This window comes from Berghia stephanieae, chromosome 2 (genome assembly GCF_034508935.2).
Source record: "Berghia stephanieae isolate SIO BIC M18660-M18661 chromosome 2, UCSD_Bste_1.3, whole genome shotgun sequence".
Classification (NCBI taxonomy): domain Eukaryota; kingdom Metazoa; phylum Mollusca; class Gastropoda; order Nudibranchia; family Aeolidiidae; genus Berghia; species Berghia stephanieae.
Window position 1 is genome coordinate 47,891,462 of NC_088361.1, and position 22,187 is coordinate 47,913,648.

The window sequence follows — 22,187 nt, forward strand, 5'->3', positions numbered from 1 at the left end:
CTTTTTGGGCTTCTTTCTTCTTCATATTGTTCACAGGGTTTGGGGTCTGTTTTGATTTTGTTTTGTTTTTTTTTCCGGGGGGGGGGGGGGTGTTTGTTTTCTTTTTTGTTTATTTTGACTTTTATAATTTGTATTTAATGGAGCAGGAAGGGAACTTGTTTGCTTTTTTTTTTTAATTATAATTATTTTATTTTTAGCCCACTTATTAATGTGTTTAAATAGCAGTAAAAGTTTCTCGTTCCCCTTTGGACAAGACACCACTGATCTGTTTCAAATTACACTTTCCACTATTCACTTTCCACTATTCAGTCTTAAAATGAAAGGAGAGTCGGAAAACCATTTTGATGTAATGGGAAATAAGCCTTAATCTGTGTTTTTTAGGTTTTTATGGCACTTTGATGTCATTCCAGTGCCAGTAAAGGAGAAAGATGTGGTCTTGTGGTATGACACTCGCTTTCAGATCAGGGTTCGAGCCTCACACACCAAATAGTTGAGTCCTTGGAAAAGACTCTTTACTCACATTCTCTCACCGTACTCAGAAAATGAGTAATTGGCCTTTAACAGCATTGTCTCTGTCCGAAAAAATTGTAATAGTGCCTAGTAGGCGTCATGTCCGTCCTACATGTTAAGTGTTGCTGGTGGCCAGGGACCCCTTGTAAAGCACTTTGAGCACGTTTAGTGGATATTGCGCTTTATAAAAGCTCAATTTTAATTTTTAATTTAAAAAAAAAAGATACAGTGGAATCCACAAAAAGTCAACACTCTTCAAGCCAACCTCAGCTCAAAGTCAACATCTCTTGTTGGTCTCAAACTTTCTGTTTTGTACCTAAATGTATTCCAATGATAATGGATGAAGTCAACAAATCTGGGTGGGGTTCCTGACCTCCCATAGTGGGCATGGAGGTACGTACTGTGTTTCTATCCCCCTATATCTGTTTTCCAACTTGCTTTCTGTCTTTGCTGTCTTTGTCTTGGAATCAGATTACTTGGTTTTGTCCTGGCCCTGGCTGAGAGGGAAGCAGTCAAATGTATAGTTAGTTTTGGGAGATGATATTTTTTTTTCCTTGTAAACCATCTGGGGTATATATATATATATATATATATATATATATATATATATATATATATATATATATATATATATATATGATTTGTATTTGTACAACATTTGACTGTATTCCTCTTCCTGGGGACCCGTGCTTTTGTCTGGCTGAGACATTTAGGTTATCTCAAACTAAGTAGGCCTACTTTGTGGTGTGCTTTTGGAATCTTCATCTGTTTCCTATTTGAATCAATTCCCCTTTGTCTTACATTTTCTTGGGTGCTTTAATTTTAATTCTAGAACTTTTTACTATCCCATTCTCTTCCTTTTTAATGGCGCTGATATGACCTAAAACTAAATGTGTTGCAAACGCCGTAAAACCCCTAAAAACTAAAAAACTAAAACAAGTCAACAAATCCTCTTGGTCCAGTAGTGTTGGCATTATCAGGATTCCACTGATATGGAACAGTCAAAAGTTTTAGATCAGCCTTACAAACACAGGTGGCTGAGTGGTTAAGGCATTGCACTGTGACCCTGGAAGGTCCAGGGTTCGAGCCCAGCTTCAGGCACTTTCATTTTTTTCCTTGGGCTAGATTATTAACCCCAAATTTGCTCACTTTGACAACATGGGTGAATCCTGTTGACATCGGACATCTTGTTCGATGAATTATCTATATTCCTACATGGAATACCCAGGCGACAATATCTGATGATGTCGCGGCGGAAGGGCATATTTTTCTTTTTTTTTACAAACACCTCAGGAGGAAAAGTAAGACAGATGGAACGCTTATAAGAGATCAGAGGTAAATCCAATTATGTGGTCTTGTGGTATGACACTCAACTTTCGGATCAGAAGGTCCTGGGTTCGAGCCTTGCTCAGCACATAGTTGAGTCCTTGGAGAAGGCTCTTTACTCACATTCTCTCACCGTACTCAGATGTAAAATGAATACCTGGCCGTTAACAGCATTGTCTCTGTCCAAAAAAATTGTAACATCACCTAACAGGGGTCATGTCCCGTCCTAAATTAATGTTAAATGTTGCTGTTGGCCAGCATAGATAACACAGGACTAGATACGACAACAGGTAGGAAAACGTCATCAAAAGTGACTAGTGAGAGGTCGAGCGCCGCCATTTTCTTTTTTATGCAACCAGGGATGCTGTGCGATTTTATCTCTATATGAATGGCTTTGACTGAGCTCGATTAACCTTGATTTGTGGACGGAAAATAGAAAAAAAGGCCAGGTTTATGATGATAAACCAAATTAGACATATTAAACTACACTTGAACTTGTACATTTTAGACTTGGCTCCAATGATCAGGTTTATATTATAACTTTTTTAAAATATTATGAATAATTTATAACTCCCTTATTTGTGGGGCGATTTTGTCATTCGGGGTATCAATTTTATTGTAATAAAGAGATAGGAACTTCAGAGTTATTTTTTCTGATGCGAAAGTAGTTGGTAAATAAATTTGGTACACCTCTTTGATCGACCGCCACCGTCCATTCGTGTAGAATTGTGAATCAAGCGTCTCAAAGTCTTTGACCAATCACAGGCTATCTATCCAGCTGGCCGAAACAAAGACGCTTCTCACCGTTGATGTATTATGCTATTGTTATGCAAGGAATGTAACACCTTTTTGAGTAGGCCTAAAAGCTAAAATCTAAAAGTAAAAAAATATAATTCTGAGGAATTTCAAAGTCACATTGTTGAAATCAGCCTGAAAAAAAGAAGAACATTGGTCCTTATTTCAGAAAAATCGGTTGAAAACCAACTGTTTTACGAATAAATTTGATTTTAAAAATTGCTTTTATTTATTTTAGCTTTTTTTAGCAACTTTTTTATTTATCGGCCGATTTTCTTGATTTTTATATCATTCTTTATATCTCAATGAGACGAGATCAGTGATATACTTTGTTTCAAATGTAACTAGAACATAATTTGGCTTTTTACCTATCAACCGTGCCTGGATAATATATTCAGCAACCTGGTGATTGTGACGCAACTATGCCATGAGCGTCTTCCAAACGATGGTTCAGTTCATTGTTGACGGCTGTTGACACGTGAGCTGTCAGAACGACCAATCGTTGAAGGGTCAAGATTCTCAATAGCCAATCGTTCTTCGATCAAAAAACTTAAGAACTCACGAGAACAAAAGTTTGAAATTTGGTGATGGACGGACCTATGAAATCGCTTCTGGGCGGAGTTTAGCCATGAGTGACCGTAGAAAACGAAAAGGCGACTGCAGACATCAAAGGGTAGGCTTATATCATCAAAGGATGTCTACATGATTGACATGGCCATATAGGGAACTCATTATCTACCCCATAAAGAATCTGAACACGAGAGGGTTAAATACGATGGCGGCGATTAGCCACTAAAAAGTGGCTGTTGTCTGGTCTGCTCCTTGTAGTCTGTGTTGGCCAGGGACCCATTGTAAAGCGCTTTGAGCACATTTAGAGGATATTGTGCTATATAAAAGCTCAATTTAAATATATCCTTTAAACTTGTATCATAGCTGCCAACCCTCCCGCAAATTGCGGGAGTCTCCCGTATTTATCACCGATCTCCCGCTCTCCCGCAGTTTTTTAGTATCTCCAGAAATCTCCCGAAAATTTATCAATTTGAATATTGAGTGTGATGAGTTGCTGGTTCTCTAGACAATCAATTGTCAACTTTTTTTTTGGCTGGTCGATGCTATGAAAGCAACAGAATCGATACCAGTAATGTGGCAATAGATTATATAGGATTGTAAAAGAATATATTGTGGTATCGATATTTTCAATTGAGAATAATTTGCTTTTGCTTATGCCCTGCCTTAAGTCTTCATCAATTTTCAAATTGCTGAGGACGGTTTCTTTCTAATTGGGAGTAATTTGTATTTGCCTTTTATACTGCTTAAATACTTTGTTGATTTTTAAAATGTCTAAACGACAAATTTCATTGTTGTGCATCACGAGGAGTAATCATGTGACTTTTGAAGAACTAGCAGCGCGTCTTCACTTCAGGTCAGTAAAAATGTAATCTCCCTGATTTTTGTTCCAAATCTCCCTCCTAATTGAATTACCGGGTTGGCAGCTATGTTGTATTAATACTAGTCTGAAACCATCTATAATTCCGAGAGTAAACCATGATTGTGCATATTTTCAGATCACCTAAAAGTCTCATCCAGACACAAGCACAGGATCCCACAAAGAAGAGCACACTCAAATGCTTACATTATACATTCAAAACAAGAAAAATATCAATACATAACAGAGAGATGATTTACAAAGGGAAATAATTATCATCTCCCAAAACTTTTAAGTCTACATTTGACTGTCTCCCTCTCAGCCAAGGACTCTGACAAGAGAAAGGACAAAACCAAGTAATCTCATTCCAAGACAAAGAACAAAAGCAATTGGAAAACAGATGTCTGGGTATACAAGTAATAGTAAGTGACCTCCGTGCCCCTATGAGAGGTCAGGAACCCCACCATGTATATTTTTTTTTTTTTTTGGAAGTGTCAGGCTAAGACTTCAAGAAGACGGTCCGGTGATTGACTGGTTGAGTCAACAGGACGCTGAATCGTCCGTAAATGTTTTGGGTAAAATACAAGACAGGCAGTCTTGTCAGATTTATTGTAAATCATTGTTTAATTACAAGGCTGAGATCAATGAATATTTAAATATGAAATGATAGGAGAATGGAGTTAGTTTAACACTACTAGGTGTATTATAAGGATGATGAAATCATTCACACAAAAAAAAATATTTTGGAGACAATAAATAAAGATTTTTAAATTATGAAGTTTGTTATCACTTTAATAATAATTATAATAAAAATAAAATTAATAATAATAGTAACGACAACAACAATAATAATTGCAAAGCCTTGAGAATTTGATATGTTGTGTGTTATTTAAGCGAAGTGAGTGATCAAGTATGGACGTCAAATAAGATTTTTTTTAAAGTTTGGAGTATGTTTAGCACATATGCAGGGAGTTTGATAATACAACGTGTTTGTAGTCTTTTTAAAGGGTTTTTACGGCAATTGAGACAGACATGTGTTAGATCATTGTAGCATAAATATTAAAATGATAGGAATGTGCGTATACATATCTACACTCAGTTCACTTTATGAGGTCATCCTGAATTTCCACCCATACACAAGCACACAACCCCCACCATAAGGAACACACTCTAATTGTTTACAAACTCTTACCAAAAAAAAATAGCAAAATAACAATAACATATGGCTAGATGATTTCCAATTTTTTAAATATCATCTCTCAAAATATATATATATACAACCATCTGCTGTTTCGCTCTCAACAAAAGATTCCAGGCAGGGCTCAAGCAAAACCAGAACAATTAAATTAAATTGAGCTTTTATATAGGGCAATATCCACTAAACATGCTCAAAGCGCTTTACAATGGGTCCCTGGCCAATAGCAACACGTAACATGTAGAACATGACGCCTGTCGGGTGATTTTACAATTTTTTCCTGACAGAGACAATGCTGTTAACAGCCAGGTACTCATTTTACACCTAAGTACGGTGAGAGAATGTGAGTAAAGAGCCTTTTCCAAGGACTCAACTATGCGCAGAGCGAGGCTCTACCCAGGACCTTCTGATCTGAAAGCGAGTGTCATACCACTTGATGAAGCGGTCATCATTTCCCTCTGCCCTGAAAGCAATTCGACACATGTGCAATATTTAATTGTATAATGACAATCATCATCATTTAGTACATGCCTACCACGGGGGAACTGATATCCCAGTTGATAAAGTTGTTGGTTTGTTTTTAAGGGTTTTACGGCACTTGCAACACTTTTAGGTCATATCAGCGCCAATAAAAAGGAAGATAATTGGACAGTAAAAACATTCTAGATGTACAATTAAAGGGACTTGAGGTAAAAGTAAGACAAGGGGACAAGGTTCAAAATCAGTATCTGTGTACTAAGTTTGAGATCACCTCAAAGTCTCACCCAGACACCAGCACAAGTCCCCACTAAGAGGAATACACTCAAATGTTTACAAATCATATGTTAAGAATAAAACAAAATAAAGTACATAACAGAGAGATGATTTACAAGGAAAATAAATGTCGTCTCCCAAAACTCTAATTATACATTTGACTGTTTCCCTGTAGCCAGTGCCAGGACAAAACCAAGAAATCTTATCCCAAGACAAAGACAGAAAGCATGTTGGAAAACAGATATAGGAGGATAGAAGACACAGTAAGTACCTCCCTGCCCACTATAGGAGGTCAGGAACCCCACCCAGGGAGTTGGTAAAGTTCAAAGGGAAGAGTATTGACCTCATGTGCTTGGAAGATCACAGAAAGTTCATCCCGACATTTGAGGTATTCCAAAACAAATGGTTACGATGAATCTTCAAGATAATCTGGCCGAATGCAATGTCAAATGAGGACCTGAGAGAGCTAGAGGAGGTGGAAGTCTATGGAAAGTCTCAATAAAAGTAGAAGATGGCAATGGTTGGGGCATGTCTGTCGCAGACTTGAAGAAACACTGGCAAGGAAGGCTCTGTAATGGACACCTCAATGAGGCTACCCCGAGGAGACCTGGAGAGGGACCTAAAGCAGAGAGATCTGTCCTTCTAGATGGCCCCAAGAATAGCAGCTGACAGGACAAGATAGAGATCCCTTACATCACTTCAAGTGCTAGCAGGCCAGGAGAGGATTGAGCGAGTGAGAGAGTGGTCAAGATGGATGTTAGATCTGGCAGAAAGTACTTTGCAATATACTTTATGACCTATCCAAAGGGTAGCAAGCCATTGCTATTGTCCATTAAATTAAATGCTACAGGAACCAGGATAAACTCTGACTCCGTGGGCATTGAGGGATTACGTTTTTTTTTTACCAGCCTTTCATAATAAATGTTTTATTTCTAAAATAAATAAATAATTTAATATGAACATTTACATAAGCATTGTCAAAGAATTTACCATGCCCACGGGCTTAACAATCCTTTTACATTGAATTTAACAACACACACACACACACACACACACACACACATACAGAGTTTGGAAAAAAACAATGACCCAGCAGCTAACATATTTAATGATGGTTTGTTTTGTTTGTTTTTAAGGGTTTTACGGCGCTTGCAACACATTTAGGTTATATCAGCGCCAGTAAAAAGGAAGAAAATGGGATAGTCCAAAGTTCTAGAATTATAATTAAAGCACCCAAGAGAGAGTAAGACAAAGGGGAATTGGGAACAAATAGGGATCAGATGTAGATTCCAAGAGCATACCATCAATGTACTTAGCTTGAGATCACCTACAAGTCTCATCCGGACACAAGCACAAAATCCAACAAGGAGGAATACACTCAGATGCTTACATCATACATTAAAAATAAATATAATAATACATAACAGAGAGATGATTTACAAGGAAAAAAATATCATCTCTCAAAACAATAACTATGCATTTGACTGTTTCCCTCCCAGCCAGGACTCGGGCCAGGGCCAGGACAAAACCAAGTAATCTCATTCCAAGACAAAGACAGAAAGCATGTTGGAAAACAGATATAAGGGGATAGAAGACACAATATGTACCCCCCTGCCCACTATGGGAGGTCAGGATCCCCACCCAGTATTTAATGATGGCCGAGTGGTCCTGAGTTCAAACTCCACTGTTGGCATCTCCTTTTTTCTTTGAGCTAGAGACGTATCTAACTCCTATTAATTACTTTACAACACTGCATGGCTGCTGATGCTGGGTCCATCTCTGTCTTTTCTTTTTTTTTTTTCTTTTTTGATATATACCATAAAGACAAAATTTCCTTACGGAAGAATAAAGGAAATTTCATTTATTTATTTATTTATGAAAAAAAAAACATTCCACACATTTCAAGAAGGAATATAAATAATCTGTCAGATGAGCATTTGATGTAATAGGAATCACAAAATCCACATTGTCTAAGTAAGCAAATTAACTAAGCTAATAACTTAGCTCAAGGAAAATAAAAATGAGAGTGCCTGAAGTGGAGTTTGAACCAAAGATCCCCCAGACCATAACGCAATGCCTCATCCACTCAGCAACCTCATCCCACCCGCTCACTCCCCAACAAACGTAATAGTTAAAAATATTTTTAATGTCAATGGCACCTCAAGACGTTGGTACAAGCCAACACACACACACACACACACACACACACACACACACACACACACACAAACACAAACATTCAACATTCACACAATCAAAAATATCAATTCATATAATATTTCATATGTACAAGGAGCCGTCCCAAGGTCCCACGTATCCAACAGCAATGAGAATTACGTCCACCAACGTCCACACTCCCAAGCCACCAAAGCTAAGCAACTTGCCAATCCCAGCCTTCCACAGGCCAAGGTAGAAACGATCCACTCCAAAACCACCAAGGAAAATACTGCAGATGAGGATGGTGGGTAGGTAGTAAAAACAAGTAGGAAGAAATTAGCAAAATAGATTTAAATCAACAACAACAACATTAAAAAAAAATAATTGAGCTTTAATATAGCACAATATCCACAAAACATGCTCAAAGCACTTTACAAAGGGTCCCTGGCCAACAGCAACATGTAACATATAGAATGAGACATTCACCTTTTAGGCGATATTACATTATTTATCGGACAGAGACAACGGTGTTAACAGTCAGGTACTCATTTTACACCTGAGTACGGTGAGAGAATGTGAGTAAAAAGCCTTTTCTCAAGGACTCAACTATGCGCTGAGCGAGGCTCGAACCCAGGACCAAAATAATGGATGGTAACTGTAATGGGAAGCAGAAGTCGTAACATCACGCCTTCCTCTCTTCCAGTTCAAAACTCCTTGGAAGTGTGTAATCAGTCCTCCGGACAATGAAAAGGTTACATATTAAATCATAAGGTGGCATAACTATTTCAGTAGCAGGTTGTATAGGCAGATTCTTATGATTACAGGACATAAAAGAACAAGGATGGATGATATTTATTGACGACCGGTATTAATTTAGGATAGAAAATAAGCTGCCGTCACTCTGAAACCTGAAGATAATTACACAAGGTATTTATCAAGTCCTTGGGAGGACTGGTTTCACACTTCTGAGGAGATTGGAACCAGTAATTTGACTTCCCACTTTTGTTCCCTTTTGCTTTAGAACAATTTTTAGTAAAAATGAATATGGTAATGATAAGATGTATATATAGCTTTAACTACAATAAGTACTGAGACGTATAAAATGCAGTGCAACTTCTCTATAAAAACATTGTCGGGACCAGAAAAGCATGTCATTATAGAGAGTTATTGTAATAGTTTTCTGTGCGGCTATGTGGTCTAGTAGTATGACACTCGCTCTCGGATAGGAAGGTCCTGGGTTCGAGCCTCGCTTGGCGCATAGTTGAGTCCTTGGAGAAGGCTCTTTACTCATATTCTCTCACCGTACTCAGGGTCAGGACAAACTTAGTCATCTCATTCCAAGACAAAGACGGAAAGCAATTGGAAAACAGATATAGGGGGATTGAAGACGAAGCAAGTACCTCCCTGCCCACTATGGGAGGGCAGGAACCCCATCCATTACAGTTATAGTGGAGCAACTGAAAAAGGTGGGAGGGGAGGGATAAAATACTCAGAGTTGCCAATTCAGCAGGCAAAAATTTACTAAACTTTTCCACACAAAAACACAATGAGTGACCCATTTCTGAGCGTTGAACTCCAGTAAAAAGATGTTTTGTCCTTCATTTTCTTCCATCTAGCATGTGACAGGAAAATATACTGTGGTTTTATAACGTACTGAATTCCGTAAATATACAGAAAATTGGCAATCCTGACTATGGCTGTCTTTCTCCATCCATCCCCAGCGGTGGTTTCAGTCAAAGTAGACTGCCTTCAAGCTGCCGTGTTGTTTCATGAAATGACAGAGCCAGCCATTGTCTACACTTGTTGTGGAGTTGTTACCTGCCAGATTCTTGTTTGACACCTGATTACAGTGCTCTCATCCCCGTGTGGAGTCCAGGGTCCCTCAACAGAGAGGGTGCGAGAATAGCCCAATGCCAAGCAAGCGTGTCGTAAAGGGGACTAATGGTGCGTGACACCCCCTTTTTGAGTCACCTGGTCCTCCATGTTGGGGGTCGTCGAAGGGTTAACACCCCTTCCGTAAAACTCAAGTTGTTACATAAACACAGGCGGACAAATCAAATCCTTTTTTAAGCTTGGGCGACCAAAGAGTTTCTGCAATGACAGAATTTACGAAGGACAACAGATAAAACCAAAAGGATTCTGATGACCCAATGACGTCTCTGCCAAACAAGCAGCTTCGAATTGGACTGGAACCCTCAGGGCAGAAGATCAAAGGGAAGGCCATGGGGAACATGGAGAAGACTTAAAGAAGCTGATATACAGAGAAGTGATAAGACATGGAACGAGATATTGAGCAAATTGAGCTAAGGCGAGGTAACTTGCTGAAGGCCACACAGTGCAGAGGCGGGTGATCGGTACTTTTTGGGTACGAAGCAAAAAGCTGCCCCTTGAAAAAAAAGATTATAAATCTATAAACATTCCAATTTTCTTTTAGATTGAGTGAAGAGGTTTTTTGGTTTTTTTTTTGTTTTTTTTTTGGGGGGGGGGGTTTAACAATGTTGACAAGTACCCAAAATCTCTTGGAAGGGTGGATAACACGGAGGTAGAGGACCAGGTTGAAGGAATTGAAGCATCTTTTACAAATTTAATCTCGAGCTTTGAGCTTTTTTATTATACAGCGCAATATCCATTAAACATGCTCAAAGCGCTTTACAAATGGTCCACGTAACATGCAGAATGAGACCTGACTCCTGTTAGGGGACACTACAACTTTTTTTCCGATGAGACAATGCTGTTAACTACCCGGTACTCATTTTACACCTGAATACGGTGAGAGAGTGTGAATAAAGAACCTTTTCCAAGGACTCAACTATGCAAGGCTCGAACCATGACCTTCTGTTCCGAAAGCGAGTGTCATACCACTAGATCACAAAACTTACCTTAATAACAAAGTCGTAGACCATTTATATCCTTCAGACCAATTACACTGTATTTGCTTGTGAAAGCATCTCCGACCTAAAAAAGATAATGTGAGCATAAATTATTTTTAAAAGTAAATGTTTTCTGCTCTACACCACCCCTATACTCACAGACTCACCAACACAAACATCACATAACCAAACAGACATGTGTAGGATAAAATGCCAACCTCGATAAGTGCTGTTTAACTTTGTTACAAGATGACACAGACTTCTTAGGAAGTCTCAGGTTTAAAAGTATTTGACACACATCTTAATCAATATATATCAAGAGTTGTACAAAAAAAATTCTTTAATGGGGGGGGGGGGGGGGGGGAGGAGGCATGGGAAAACAAAAGTGGAAGGAGTTGAAGGTAATGGTCTCCAACTAGATGTGGACCCGAGTATCCAGAGACACAACGGTCACAGAAATTACATGTTTTCCTTTCCCTCAATAAATTCTGCAAATGTTAAGTTTTGGATAGTTCTACCATATGATTTTTTGAGTTAGAAAATATGAGGAAATCAGCTTAACTATTGAGGGTAATATGACGATTAAAAATGAATATAATAACAGCTTCAAAAAAGAAAAAAATATCAAGCTCGGTACGTTTCGGGCTCAAAACCCTTCTTAAGCAAACAACAAAAAACAATAAAGACATAAATACACTACTAAATTCCAGATGGTATTTTGTTCTTTTTTTGAAGCTGTTTAATTCATTTTTGTTTATTACTTAACAGTCTACAAAGCAGTTCTTTATCTTGCACCGGTGATGCTCCATAATTTCTTAATTATACAATTAATCTTAATTATATATATATATATATATATATATATATATATATATATATATATATATATATATATATATATATATATATATATATATATATATATATATAATGCTCAAGTTGCAGGACAATTGTACGAAGTCTGCATGGAAAATCAACTCCGACTTGTGTAAGGTGTGTGTATTGTGGGTAAGTTAAACACCAGTATGAAATGATGGTCAGCTTACCCAGGCATAAATATTGATTCTGAGCCCAGCAGGTGCTCATAAAAAATGGTTTGGCAGGATAGTAGCTGCGTGGTTTATTCAAAGCACAATCTGTTGTTTGGTTACACCACGTCTGCCAGTGGGGGAGTTGATAACAATAAGCACAATCATATTCCCTCTCAAATTGCTGCTTGCCCTGTAACAAAACAAATCGGAAAAAGTTTAAATAATAAGGTTATTTCTGGGATAACAACTTAGTAGTAAATATTGTGCTATACAAGCTCATTTTCTTGTACATAGTAACCTTTTTATACTGATGCTCTGCGCTTAGGTTATTTACTCACAACATTCTGCCAGCCGGATATAATGTACAGGGTTCCCACTCAAAACCCATTTCAAAATTCAAGACTGCTAAATTTTTTCAAGACCAATAGTTTTCTCCACAACTAAATGTTTGTATTGACTGAACTTTTGTTTCAAATAAAAGTAGTCAATGTCCTCATTCGAACTGGCAGAGTCATTTTTCATTGCCGTTCACACACACCACCATATCTCAGCATCAATGACATCAGACTTACACACAAAGCTATCTAATGATGAAGGCTTTGGCATCACCTGTGCCTGCGTTGAATCAGAAGCGCAAGATCTAGTAGACGTAGATGGCTTTGCAACAAAGTTAAGTAACGACCCCCTGTTACTCCTAGATATAGCCAATGCTAGTGACTTGTGATTGTTTCCTTGCATGTAGGAAGTCAAAGCAGACCTTCCCATGCTCTTGATATAAATAGTCTTTTTACACAATATGCAGTATGTTTCAAGATTGTTGCTAGTATTTTTTAGCCAGTCTTTGAAAGCCGGATATTTGGTCCATCAGAACTCCTGGAATGTTCCACCAGGCATGATGATTAGCAGTTAACATAGCTTAATCACTGATGATAATAGTAATTTATCAAAAAGGAGGAAAATTTGTCGGTCTCTCAAACACAAGCAAAATGTAAAAATATGTTTTGTTTTATGTAATATATTACTACTAGTGTAAATCCATTCTTATCTTTAGACATACATTTACATTTTGTAAACATTTAATGAATTGTTCTTTTCACATAACATTTTAAAGGCCTACAACAATATTCAAATAAAAGGCCAGAAAGTGTTGTGTTATTTTGATTTTTACCTTATAAAGCAGGCTACAATATTTTTGTTACGGAAACCTAGTGGTTATGCAGCTTATAAATACAACCAAAGAATCCCTCAAATTTCAAACCATAGTCCAAAGGCAAAAAAAATAAGAGTAAACAAAGCCAATTACTATTGCTTTATTGTATCTCTGTATAACCAGAGAGAGGGAGAGAGAGAGAGAGAGAGAGGGAGAGAGAGAGAGAGAGAGAGAGAGAGAGAGAGAGAGAGAGAGAGAGAGAGAGAGAGAGAAATTAAAAAGACAATAGGCACCTACATCAGAGACAAAATCAAGACCAGTTTTTCCCTCCCCTTCAACCATCAACTAATCAAAGAACACCACTGATCTTCTGTATCAACTGTGACATCTGGCGCCATTCTTTCTGGCCAGACGTCATAAAGACGGGACCATCACCAAATTTCACGCGACAGCGCACAGTTGTCAAAACATGACATAAGACATAATGGTGATTTTGTGATTTTGAGAAAAATGTTTGACACAGCAAATTCAGCGGAAAATTTCTGAGAAATTCCCAAAATCCCGGACTTCACGTTTATGACCACACCCGATTTGAAAGTTCCTGAATCAGACAAGAAAAATCAAGACCGTTTTTATTTTCAAGACTGTTTTTTCCCGATCTTGAGGAAATTAAAAAATTCAAGACCATTTCCCGACTTCCCGACCGAGTGTGAACCCTGAATGTATTATGTACCAACATACAAAACTGTGAGTAACCTTGACCGTTTATAGTCTGATTGATAGAATTTAGTGAAAACTACTCATAAAAATGGCTGGCTAAAAAACAGAATAAAGAGGTGAGTGACATCAACTTCATTCCTTCTATAATTAATTTCAGTCATAAAACCGACAAATCAATGGTTAAACACCAATCAATTGCGAAAAGAAATTAAGAACACAAACAGCAGAGTTGCCAATTCAGGAGGCAAAAATTTACTGAACTTTTACACAAACACATAGACTGACTGACACCTTTCTGAGTGCTGAACCTCAGTATGAAGACATTATGTACTTACTTAGTTTTTGGTTTTTTTTTTCCGTTCAGCTGGTGTTTGGAAAATATACTGAGGGTTTATAATATACTGAATTCCATAAATATACGGAAAAGTGGCAACCTTGAAACAGAAAGATAAATCTGATACTTTACCGTGCAATTGACAAGAGGCATTGGAGTACACAAGGCTTTCTGCTTGGACCCGTAAACACAAGAATAATTAAATTCACACTGGATGCATTCAGCCCGAAGTCTGAAACATTCCAAGTTGTCTGGGCAAAGCTTGTGGATATCAACATCACATGAGGCAGGCTTTGTAACATTTTGTTCTGTGGTTTCGTTGAAAGACGACCCATCCATGTCACCCATGTCGACATCCTGGAGAACCATGTCATTGTCATCGGACACTAAAGCTATGCAAGATAAATTATGTATAACAAATTAAGGCATGACTACAAACTGATAAAAATTAAAACACAACAGCAAGGTCACTGGAGTAAGATAAAAATCTGAAAAGGTGTGTATGAAACAGTGCCAGACAAAGCTGAAAAATATGAGGAAAAAAAATCAATGAAAGAAAAGAAAAAACTCATCTTAAAAAATTAGCACCTACCTCAATTGGAGATCAAGCCCCAGTTGTCTGGTACAGTTTCATAGACATCCATAGTTTTACAATTCCTGTAATCTTTAATTTAGGCTTTTTTTTTCAAACCGAGCAAATAATTTCCTTAAATTTATTCTTGTCTAATATTATGTGCTCTGGGATTGCCTGATTTCAGGCAATTTCCTGATGATTTACAGGCCTGAAACAACTCAAAATCCTTAAAACAATATAGTCTGGCTTCAACTTTAATTTTCAATAAGTTATAATGACTTAGAAATGCTAATGAAGTTCATAAATTGGAGCCAAAATTTCCTAATTCTACAAATTGTTTATAACAGTAGGCACGTCAGTTATACGTAAAAAGTCACAAGCCATTTCTTTACTCTAAAAAAAATTCGCTACAGAAATTCTCACCTTCCTCGATGTTGGTTGATTTCACGGATGGAGAAAGCATGAGAACGATACAGATAGATGTTGACAGAACATGCCATGAAAATATGATCCATATTATAGACTGTGTTGTCTTCCGTAAGTAACGACTCGTCACAGGATCCATCTGAAACTGAAATGACAAGACATTTAAAACTATAATGTAATTTTTTTATGTAATTAAAATAAATAATTAAATAAATTCCCTTTAATTAAAATATAAGATTTAATTCTTTACAAAAATGTTTTAAGCATAGGGAGGCCTTCATTTATATATCGCTAAATAATACACTACGTGTTCAAAGCGTTTTACAACGGGTCCCTAGCCAACAGCAACTTTGAACATGCTGGACGAGAAATGACACCTGTTCGCATTATCACACTCGTCGGACATAAACAACGCTTTAGACAACCAGGGTACACCTGACCTGAGCAAAGTGACAGAATGTGATTACATTATTAGTCTTTTCCGTGGACTCAATCTTGCGCCACTCAGAGCGGGAATCGAACCCTGACTCTGACCTTCCGATCTGAAGGCGAGTGTCATACCACTAGACCACATTCTTCTCTGATTCTAAAGTTGCGGATTTCCGTTGATCAGAAAGCGAAATATCCACTTAAACTTAAACTAAACTGTCGAAGTCGAATGACTAATGGTGCTCGACTGAGGAGAACCTCCTCATAAGTAGACGACAAGGGCAGATGAAATCAAGCCTCGACGAAGACAAATCGTTCGTCTCAACGACAGACATTACCATTTTAATCGTAACTTCTAAAAATGATGGATCAAGTCAAATGTTTTTTATGTTGATTACCTGTTATCTTTATGATCTTCCTATTTTCATAACAAAGTAAAGGTAAGGTAATTCTTTACAAACTCTGGCATTTGATTTGGGAGTAGCTTACCTTCTCTATTCAATTTATCCATATACAAACGGGATAGGCAGGCTATAATGTTCTTTTATGCCCAGTGATTTCGATATGACATAAGTAAATAGTACAAATCAGATTATACTACCCATCTATATACCGTTCATTTCTGCCATATCAATGCTCAATGCTTCTTTGCAATGCTTCATTTACTACTTATGAAACCAAATTTAACTTGAGTTTTTATATAGAGCAATATCCACTAGAAGTGCTCAAAGCGCTTTAGAAAGGGGTCCCTGATCAACAGCAACACGTAGCATGTAGAACGAAACATGACGCCTGTTAGGTAATATTACAAAAAAAAATTTCGACATAGACAACGCTGTTAACGGTCAGGTACTCATTTTGCATCTGAGTACGGTGAGAGAATGTGAGTAAAGAGCCTTTTCTATAGACTCAACTATGCGCCGAGCGAGGCTCAAACCTAGGACCTTCCAATCCGAACGCGAATGTTATACCACTAGACCACATAGCCGCACAAAATGAAATGTCCAATCCATACAGTACACGTCGCCTTCAGGTAATCTTTTCTTTTGCTAACATTATTACTATATATTCGTCGCTGTCACGTGTGTGCGCCTATGTCGTGGTCTAGTGGTTAAACACTCGCTGTCAGATCGGAAGGTCTTGATTCGAGCCTCGCTCGGCGCATAGTTGAGTCCTTGAAAAAGGCTCTTTACTCACATTTTCTCACCGTACTCAAGTGTAAAATGAGTACCTGGTCGTTAACAGCCTGTCGGAAAAAAAAACTGTAACATCGCCTTACATGTGTCGTCTAGTTCTATATGTTACGTGTTGCTGTTGGTCAGGGACCCCTTGTCAAGCACTTTGAGCACGTTTAGTGGATATTGCGCTTTATAAAAGCTCAACTTTTTTAAAAAATTCACTCATGAGTCGAGCCAGGTAATCTGTGAAAAATGCGATCATTGTGAAGAATCCGATCGTTGGCCCCGCGGATACGGTGAGAGAATGCGAGTAAAAAGCCTATCCCAGGCACTCAACATTGCACTGCCTTCCGCGGCCGAGCTCGACTTCCTGTGACCTTGGACAAGTCGACTTGCCCTTGCTCATTTTGCTGGTTTGTACTACGGCTAACGCCTTGGTTATTCCAGTCTTCCTTAACTACAGACTCTAAAGATAAAATTCCCTTTCAGATCATCATAATTTTTGCATAATTTCATGTGGGCCATAATACTGTAGAACTCACAAATCCGTCATGAAACAAACATTAAATACTATATGCGTCGATTGCAGTGATTGGGTATCTAACTCTATAAGTACTTTGCAATAGAGCAGCGTCCTATCCAAAGGTAGCAAGCAATTGCTATTGTCCGTTTCACGCTATAAACTCCGGCTCCATGGGCCTATTGGCTCTGAAGGATTTTTTATAAAAATCTGACTCATGTTCAGTGCTCTGTTGAATGTTTCTAACGTTAATTTCTGGTGATAACGCATTCTATTCGCGAATGGTTCTGGGGGAAAAACTGGATTTATATCCGACATGGCAGATTTTCGCAAAAAAAAAAATAATCCCAAATTTTGCAAGCAAAATCTCAAATTTTGCAAGCTAAAAACAGCAAAATATGCAAAGATTTGCGATTAATTTTCCAAAAAGCCATAATTAATTCATGAAAGATCAAGGTATTTGTTTGTTTTTATTTTGTTTTTATTTATTTATTATTATTTTATTTTTTTATTTTTTATTTATTTTTTTTTTGGGGGGGGGGGGGGGGGCTGGGGGGGGTCTCACAGCGCTTATAGCAGATGTAAGGTCATATCAGCGCCAGTAAAACTGGGGGGAAATGAGATAGTAAAAAAGAAACTACTATTATCTTTCATGTTCTACACGAGCTATCAAATTAAAAGGGGAAAAAATGTCTTTTTTTTTATTAATGTTTTTTTTTATTATTATTGGGTTTTTTTCTTTGCAAAATCTCGAAAATTTGCAAAAAATATGTTTAAAAATTGCTGATTTTGCGGCCGCAATGCAAATCAGTGATATATTATTGCGATTTTCTGCGGCCGCAAGCGATGCAAAAACTGCCATGCCAGTTATATAGGGTGTGTCTCCTATGAGATGAGTAATGGGAATTTTACTTTATTCTTCTTATTATTATTATTGATGGGGCTACTTGTATGGTTTCCTCTATTTTCCCTGATCTGTTGCAGGCAGTTGATAATAGAAGCTTCTTTTGACATTCTCCAAAAAGTTAGAGGACTATGACTGTGAGTGCTGTTGAATTCTGTATCAATCTGCGCTCTTGCTATCTTGTCTATCCCTCTATTGAGTGAATGCATTTTGCCGCCTAATTCACTCCCTTGATTGGTGACAAAATGATTACAAGGACGGAAACACAGAGGACTGTCATCGAAGTGTTGTGGCTTGTGCGAATGAGTTGGTGTAAATTGTAATATTTTTATTCACTCGTTGAAACCATTAAGCCTTCAGAAATGTTGTTTACGTCTCTGTTGTCCTTATAGTAGTATTCACTGTGTTCGACGTGTACATATATGCAGGTCTAACATCCGAACCAACTTATGGGCCTAGCTTAACATTGTTGTATTGGACAATATTTTGCGTCATTTTAAAAATATTTCCATTACAACAATGAGCCCATAAGGAATTGGGTTATCAGACCTGCAAATAAGTGCACGTCGAGTGTGTTAGACACAACGAAGGACATAAATAAGAAAATTAAAATAAAAGAATAAATTTCTAAAAATATAAATGACAAAAAATGATTCATCCACTAGGGGAAATTTGTTTCTAGGGTCACTTCCAATCAAGGGAAGACTGGAATGACACAGGCGTCAACAGCAAATTGAGCTAGGGCGAGATGACTTGCTTAAGGCCACACAGAGCAGCAGCGGGTGATAGAACTCGGTACCTTTCGGTAGAAAAAATTACTCTTATAAAAGATACAAAAAAAAAAAATAAATTAAACGACGTTTCGGCCTTCTTCAGGTAAACAAGAAAAGGAAATATTATGTAATATCAAAATGGCTGCCGACATAATCGGAGACAAACGCATTCCCCGATTATAATCTTTTTTTTTTTTTTGCCATAATATCATTTTCCATTTCCAATATGCTGTTTTGTTTTGTTTTTGTTTGTTTTTAAGGCTTTTACGGCGCTTGGAACACATTAAGGACATATCAGCGCCAGTAAAACGGAAGAAAATTGGACAGTGAAAATATTCTAGATGTACAATACAAAGGACCTGAGGAAAAAAGTAAGACAAAGGGGAGTGGTTCAAATAGGGAACAGATGTAGATTCCAAGAACACACCATCAATGTACTTAGTTTGAGATCACCTAAATGTCCCACCCATACACCAGCACAAGATTCACGAAGAGGAATACACTCAAATGCTTACATTATAATTCAAAATAACAATACATAACAGAGAGATGATTTACAAGGGAAAAAAGATCATCTCCCAAAACAATAACTATGCATTTGACTGTTTCCCTCTCAGCCAAACACTACGGCCAGGGCCAGGGCAAAACCAAGTAATCTCATTCCAAGACAAAGACAGAAAGCAAATTGGAAAACAGATACAGGGGGATAGAAGATTCAGTAAGTGCCTTCCTGCCCACTATGGAACCCCACCCAGTTCCAATATGCCGTCGATTTCAATAATTCCCTTTATATAGTAAAACCGTTAGCCGCAGTACAACTCAGCAAAATGAGCAAGGGAAAGTCGACTTGTCCCAGGACACAGGAAGTCGAGCTCGGCCACTGGGTAGGAAGCAAAGACCATACTGGTCCCAGCCAGAGCATAGCAGAGAATAGACTCGCCCAATAATTAATAATACCACCCACCAAGCGTCTCCCAAGACTTTTCCTCTCAGTTGGTCTATTGATTTATCATAGCAAAGTGAGTGACCCCTACTCTCATTTTCAGTTGCCGAACCGAAAACGAAAGGAACGCGAACGTTTTTTTTTATCTCGGAATTAAAATGTCTGTCATTTTCCTACCAGAAAAGTGATGTATTTTAAATTCGTGCTTCCTCACAAAGTTGCATACTATTTGCTGCCCATCAATATTTTTGTTTATTCATCTTAACAACGCCACTACCTTATCTCATTCATCTGCAGTGTTTCATTCATCCTCTTTGTTGATAAAGGCTAAAGGGGAAACTCAAAATGTCGATTTTATCTGTTTTCGTATATTAAATTGAACCTTCTGGGTGGGGTTCCTGACCTCCCATAGTGGGCAAGGAGGTACTTGCTGTCTTCTATACCCCTATTCATGTTTTCCAATTGCTTTGTCTTTGTCTTGGAATGAGATTACTTAGTTTTGTCCTGACTATGACCGGAGACCTTGGCTTGGAGGAAAACAGTCGAATGTAGTTATAGTTTTGGGAGATGATATTATTTACTTGTAAATCATCTCTCTGTTATGTATTATTATATTTGTTATTTTGAATTTATAATGTAAGCATTTGAGTGTATTCCTCTTAGTAGGGGCATGCGTTCGTATCTGGATGAGACTTTTAGGTGATCTCAAACTAAGTAGGCTACTTTGATGGTATGCTCTTGGAATCTACACCAATTCCTTATTTGTACAATTCCCTTTCGTCTTACCTTTTCTTGTGTGCTTTAATTGTAATTCTAGAACTTTTTACTACATATCCCATTTTCTTCCTTTTTTACTGGCGCTGATATGACCTAAATGTGTTGCAAGCGCCGTAAAACCCTAAAAAAAACATAAAAACAAACAAATTGAATCTTACATTCAATTTCACATTGTTATTTACCAGCAAAGTGAAACAACACACATGCTTTGTTATTGTTTTTAGAACAACTATTGGATGACTAGTTCTCACTGAATAAATGCATCGTAGTATTATAGATAGAATGAAGTTGACGTCACTGGGGTCTTTGTTGTTGTTTATTTGCCATCCACGTTTATGAGTATGAGTAATTCTCACTTAACTGTATTAATAGTATTATTCAGACTATAAAAGTTCATGGTTAAACCGAGTTTTATGTGTTGGTCCGTGTTACTTCCGGATGGCAATGTTGTGAGCTTCTTAGTCAGGCGCATACTATCTATGAAAAGTAATACCTACATATAAGGGGACACGCAGTTTTGTGTGTTGGTATGTTTCATATTTGCTGAGTATATGACAAATGTATAGTTCGAAGATGACGTCACTCTGGTCTTTGTTATTGGTTTTTACCATCCGTGTTTATGAGTAATTCTCACTAAACTATTATCCAGACTATAAACGTTCAAGGTTACACATAGCGCATACTATCTATAGCGTCTGTACATACTGGTTGTTCACAAACTGGAGACATTAATGTGTTAGTTTTATATAGCGCTTGCAACACATTTAGGTCATATCAGCGCCAGTAAAAAGGAAAAATATTGGATAATAAAAACATTCTAGATTTACAGTTAAGGATTTGAGGAAAAAGTAAGACAAAGGGGAAATGGTTCAAATAGGGAACATAGGTAGATTCCAAGAGCACACGATCAGTGTACTGAGTTTGAGATTACCTAAAAGTCTCACCCAGACACCAGCACAAGATCCCACGAAGAGGAATTCACTCAAATGCTTACAAATCATGTTAAATTTAAAAAATAACAGTGCAGAACAGAGATGATTTACAAGGAAAAAAATATCTCCCAAAGTATACATTCGACTGTTTCCCTCCCAGCCAAGGACTCCGGCCAGGGTCAGGACAAAACTAAGTAATCTCATTCCAAGACAAAGACAGAAAACAATTGGTAAACAGATACAGGGGGGTAGAAGACAGAACAAGAACCCCACCCATTGAGACATGTTTTGTTTTTAAGGATTTTACGGCGCTTGCAACACATTAAGGTCATATCAGCGCCAGTAAAAAGGAAGAAAATGGGACAGTAAAAAGTTCTAGAATTACAATTAAAGCACAAAAGAAAAGGTGAGACAAAGTGGAATTGGTTCAAATAGGGAACAGATGTAGAGTCCAAGAGCACACC

The 22,187-nt window shown here is 37.7% G+C and overlaps 1 protein-coding gene across 2 annotated transcripts; it reads right to left on the reverse strand.

The window, feature by feature from the left end:
* Positions 1-7,789: 7,789 nt before the first annotated feature.
* LOC144965047 (TM2 domain-containing protein C41D11.9-like) lies at positions 7,790-16,196 on the reverse strand. Of its 2 annotated transcripts, none has more exons than XM_078899928.1 (6): positions 16,095-16,196; positions 15,265-15,412; positions 14,400-14,659; positions 12,079-12,253; positions 11,042-11,117; positions 7,790-8,451 (listed from the first exon to the last, which is right to left on the reverse strand). In XM_078899928.1, exons 2-6 carry the CDS (start codon positions 15,404-15,406, stop codon positions 8,286-8,288), a joined length of 819 nt encoding a protein of 272 aa, XP_078756054.1. In that variant the 5' UTR covers positions 15,407-15,412; positions 16,095-16,196; the 3' UTR covers positions 7,790-8,285. The 2 variants fall into 2 exon arrangements, with proteins under 2 accessions (XP_078756054.1, XP_078756053.1); XM_078899927.1 differs by lacking the exon at positions 16,095-16,196 and adding an exon at positions 16,035-16,092.
* Positions 16,197-22,187: the final 5,991 nt, after the last annotated feature.

Excerpts from the sequence above, each read along its gene's own strand:
- LOC144965047 (XM_078899927.1), bottom strand. Across the intron at positions 12,254-14,399 it reads TGCCTCTTGTCAATTGCACG|GGCAAGCAGCAATTTGAGAG; the intron begins GTAAAGTATCAG and ends GTTTTGTTACAG. Across the intron at positions 11,118-12,078 it reads GAATCAATATTTATGCCTGG|GTCGGAGATGCTTTCACAAG; the intron begins GTAAGCTGACCA and ends TATCTTTTTTAG.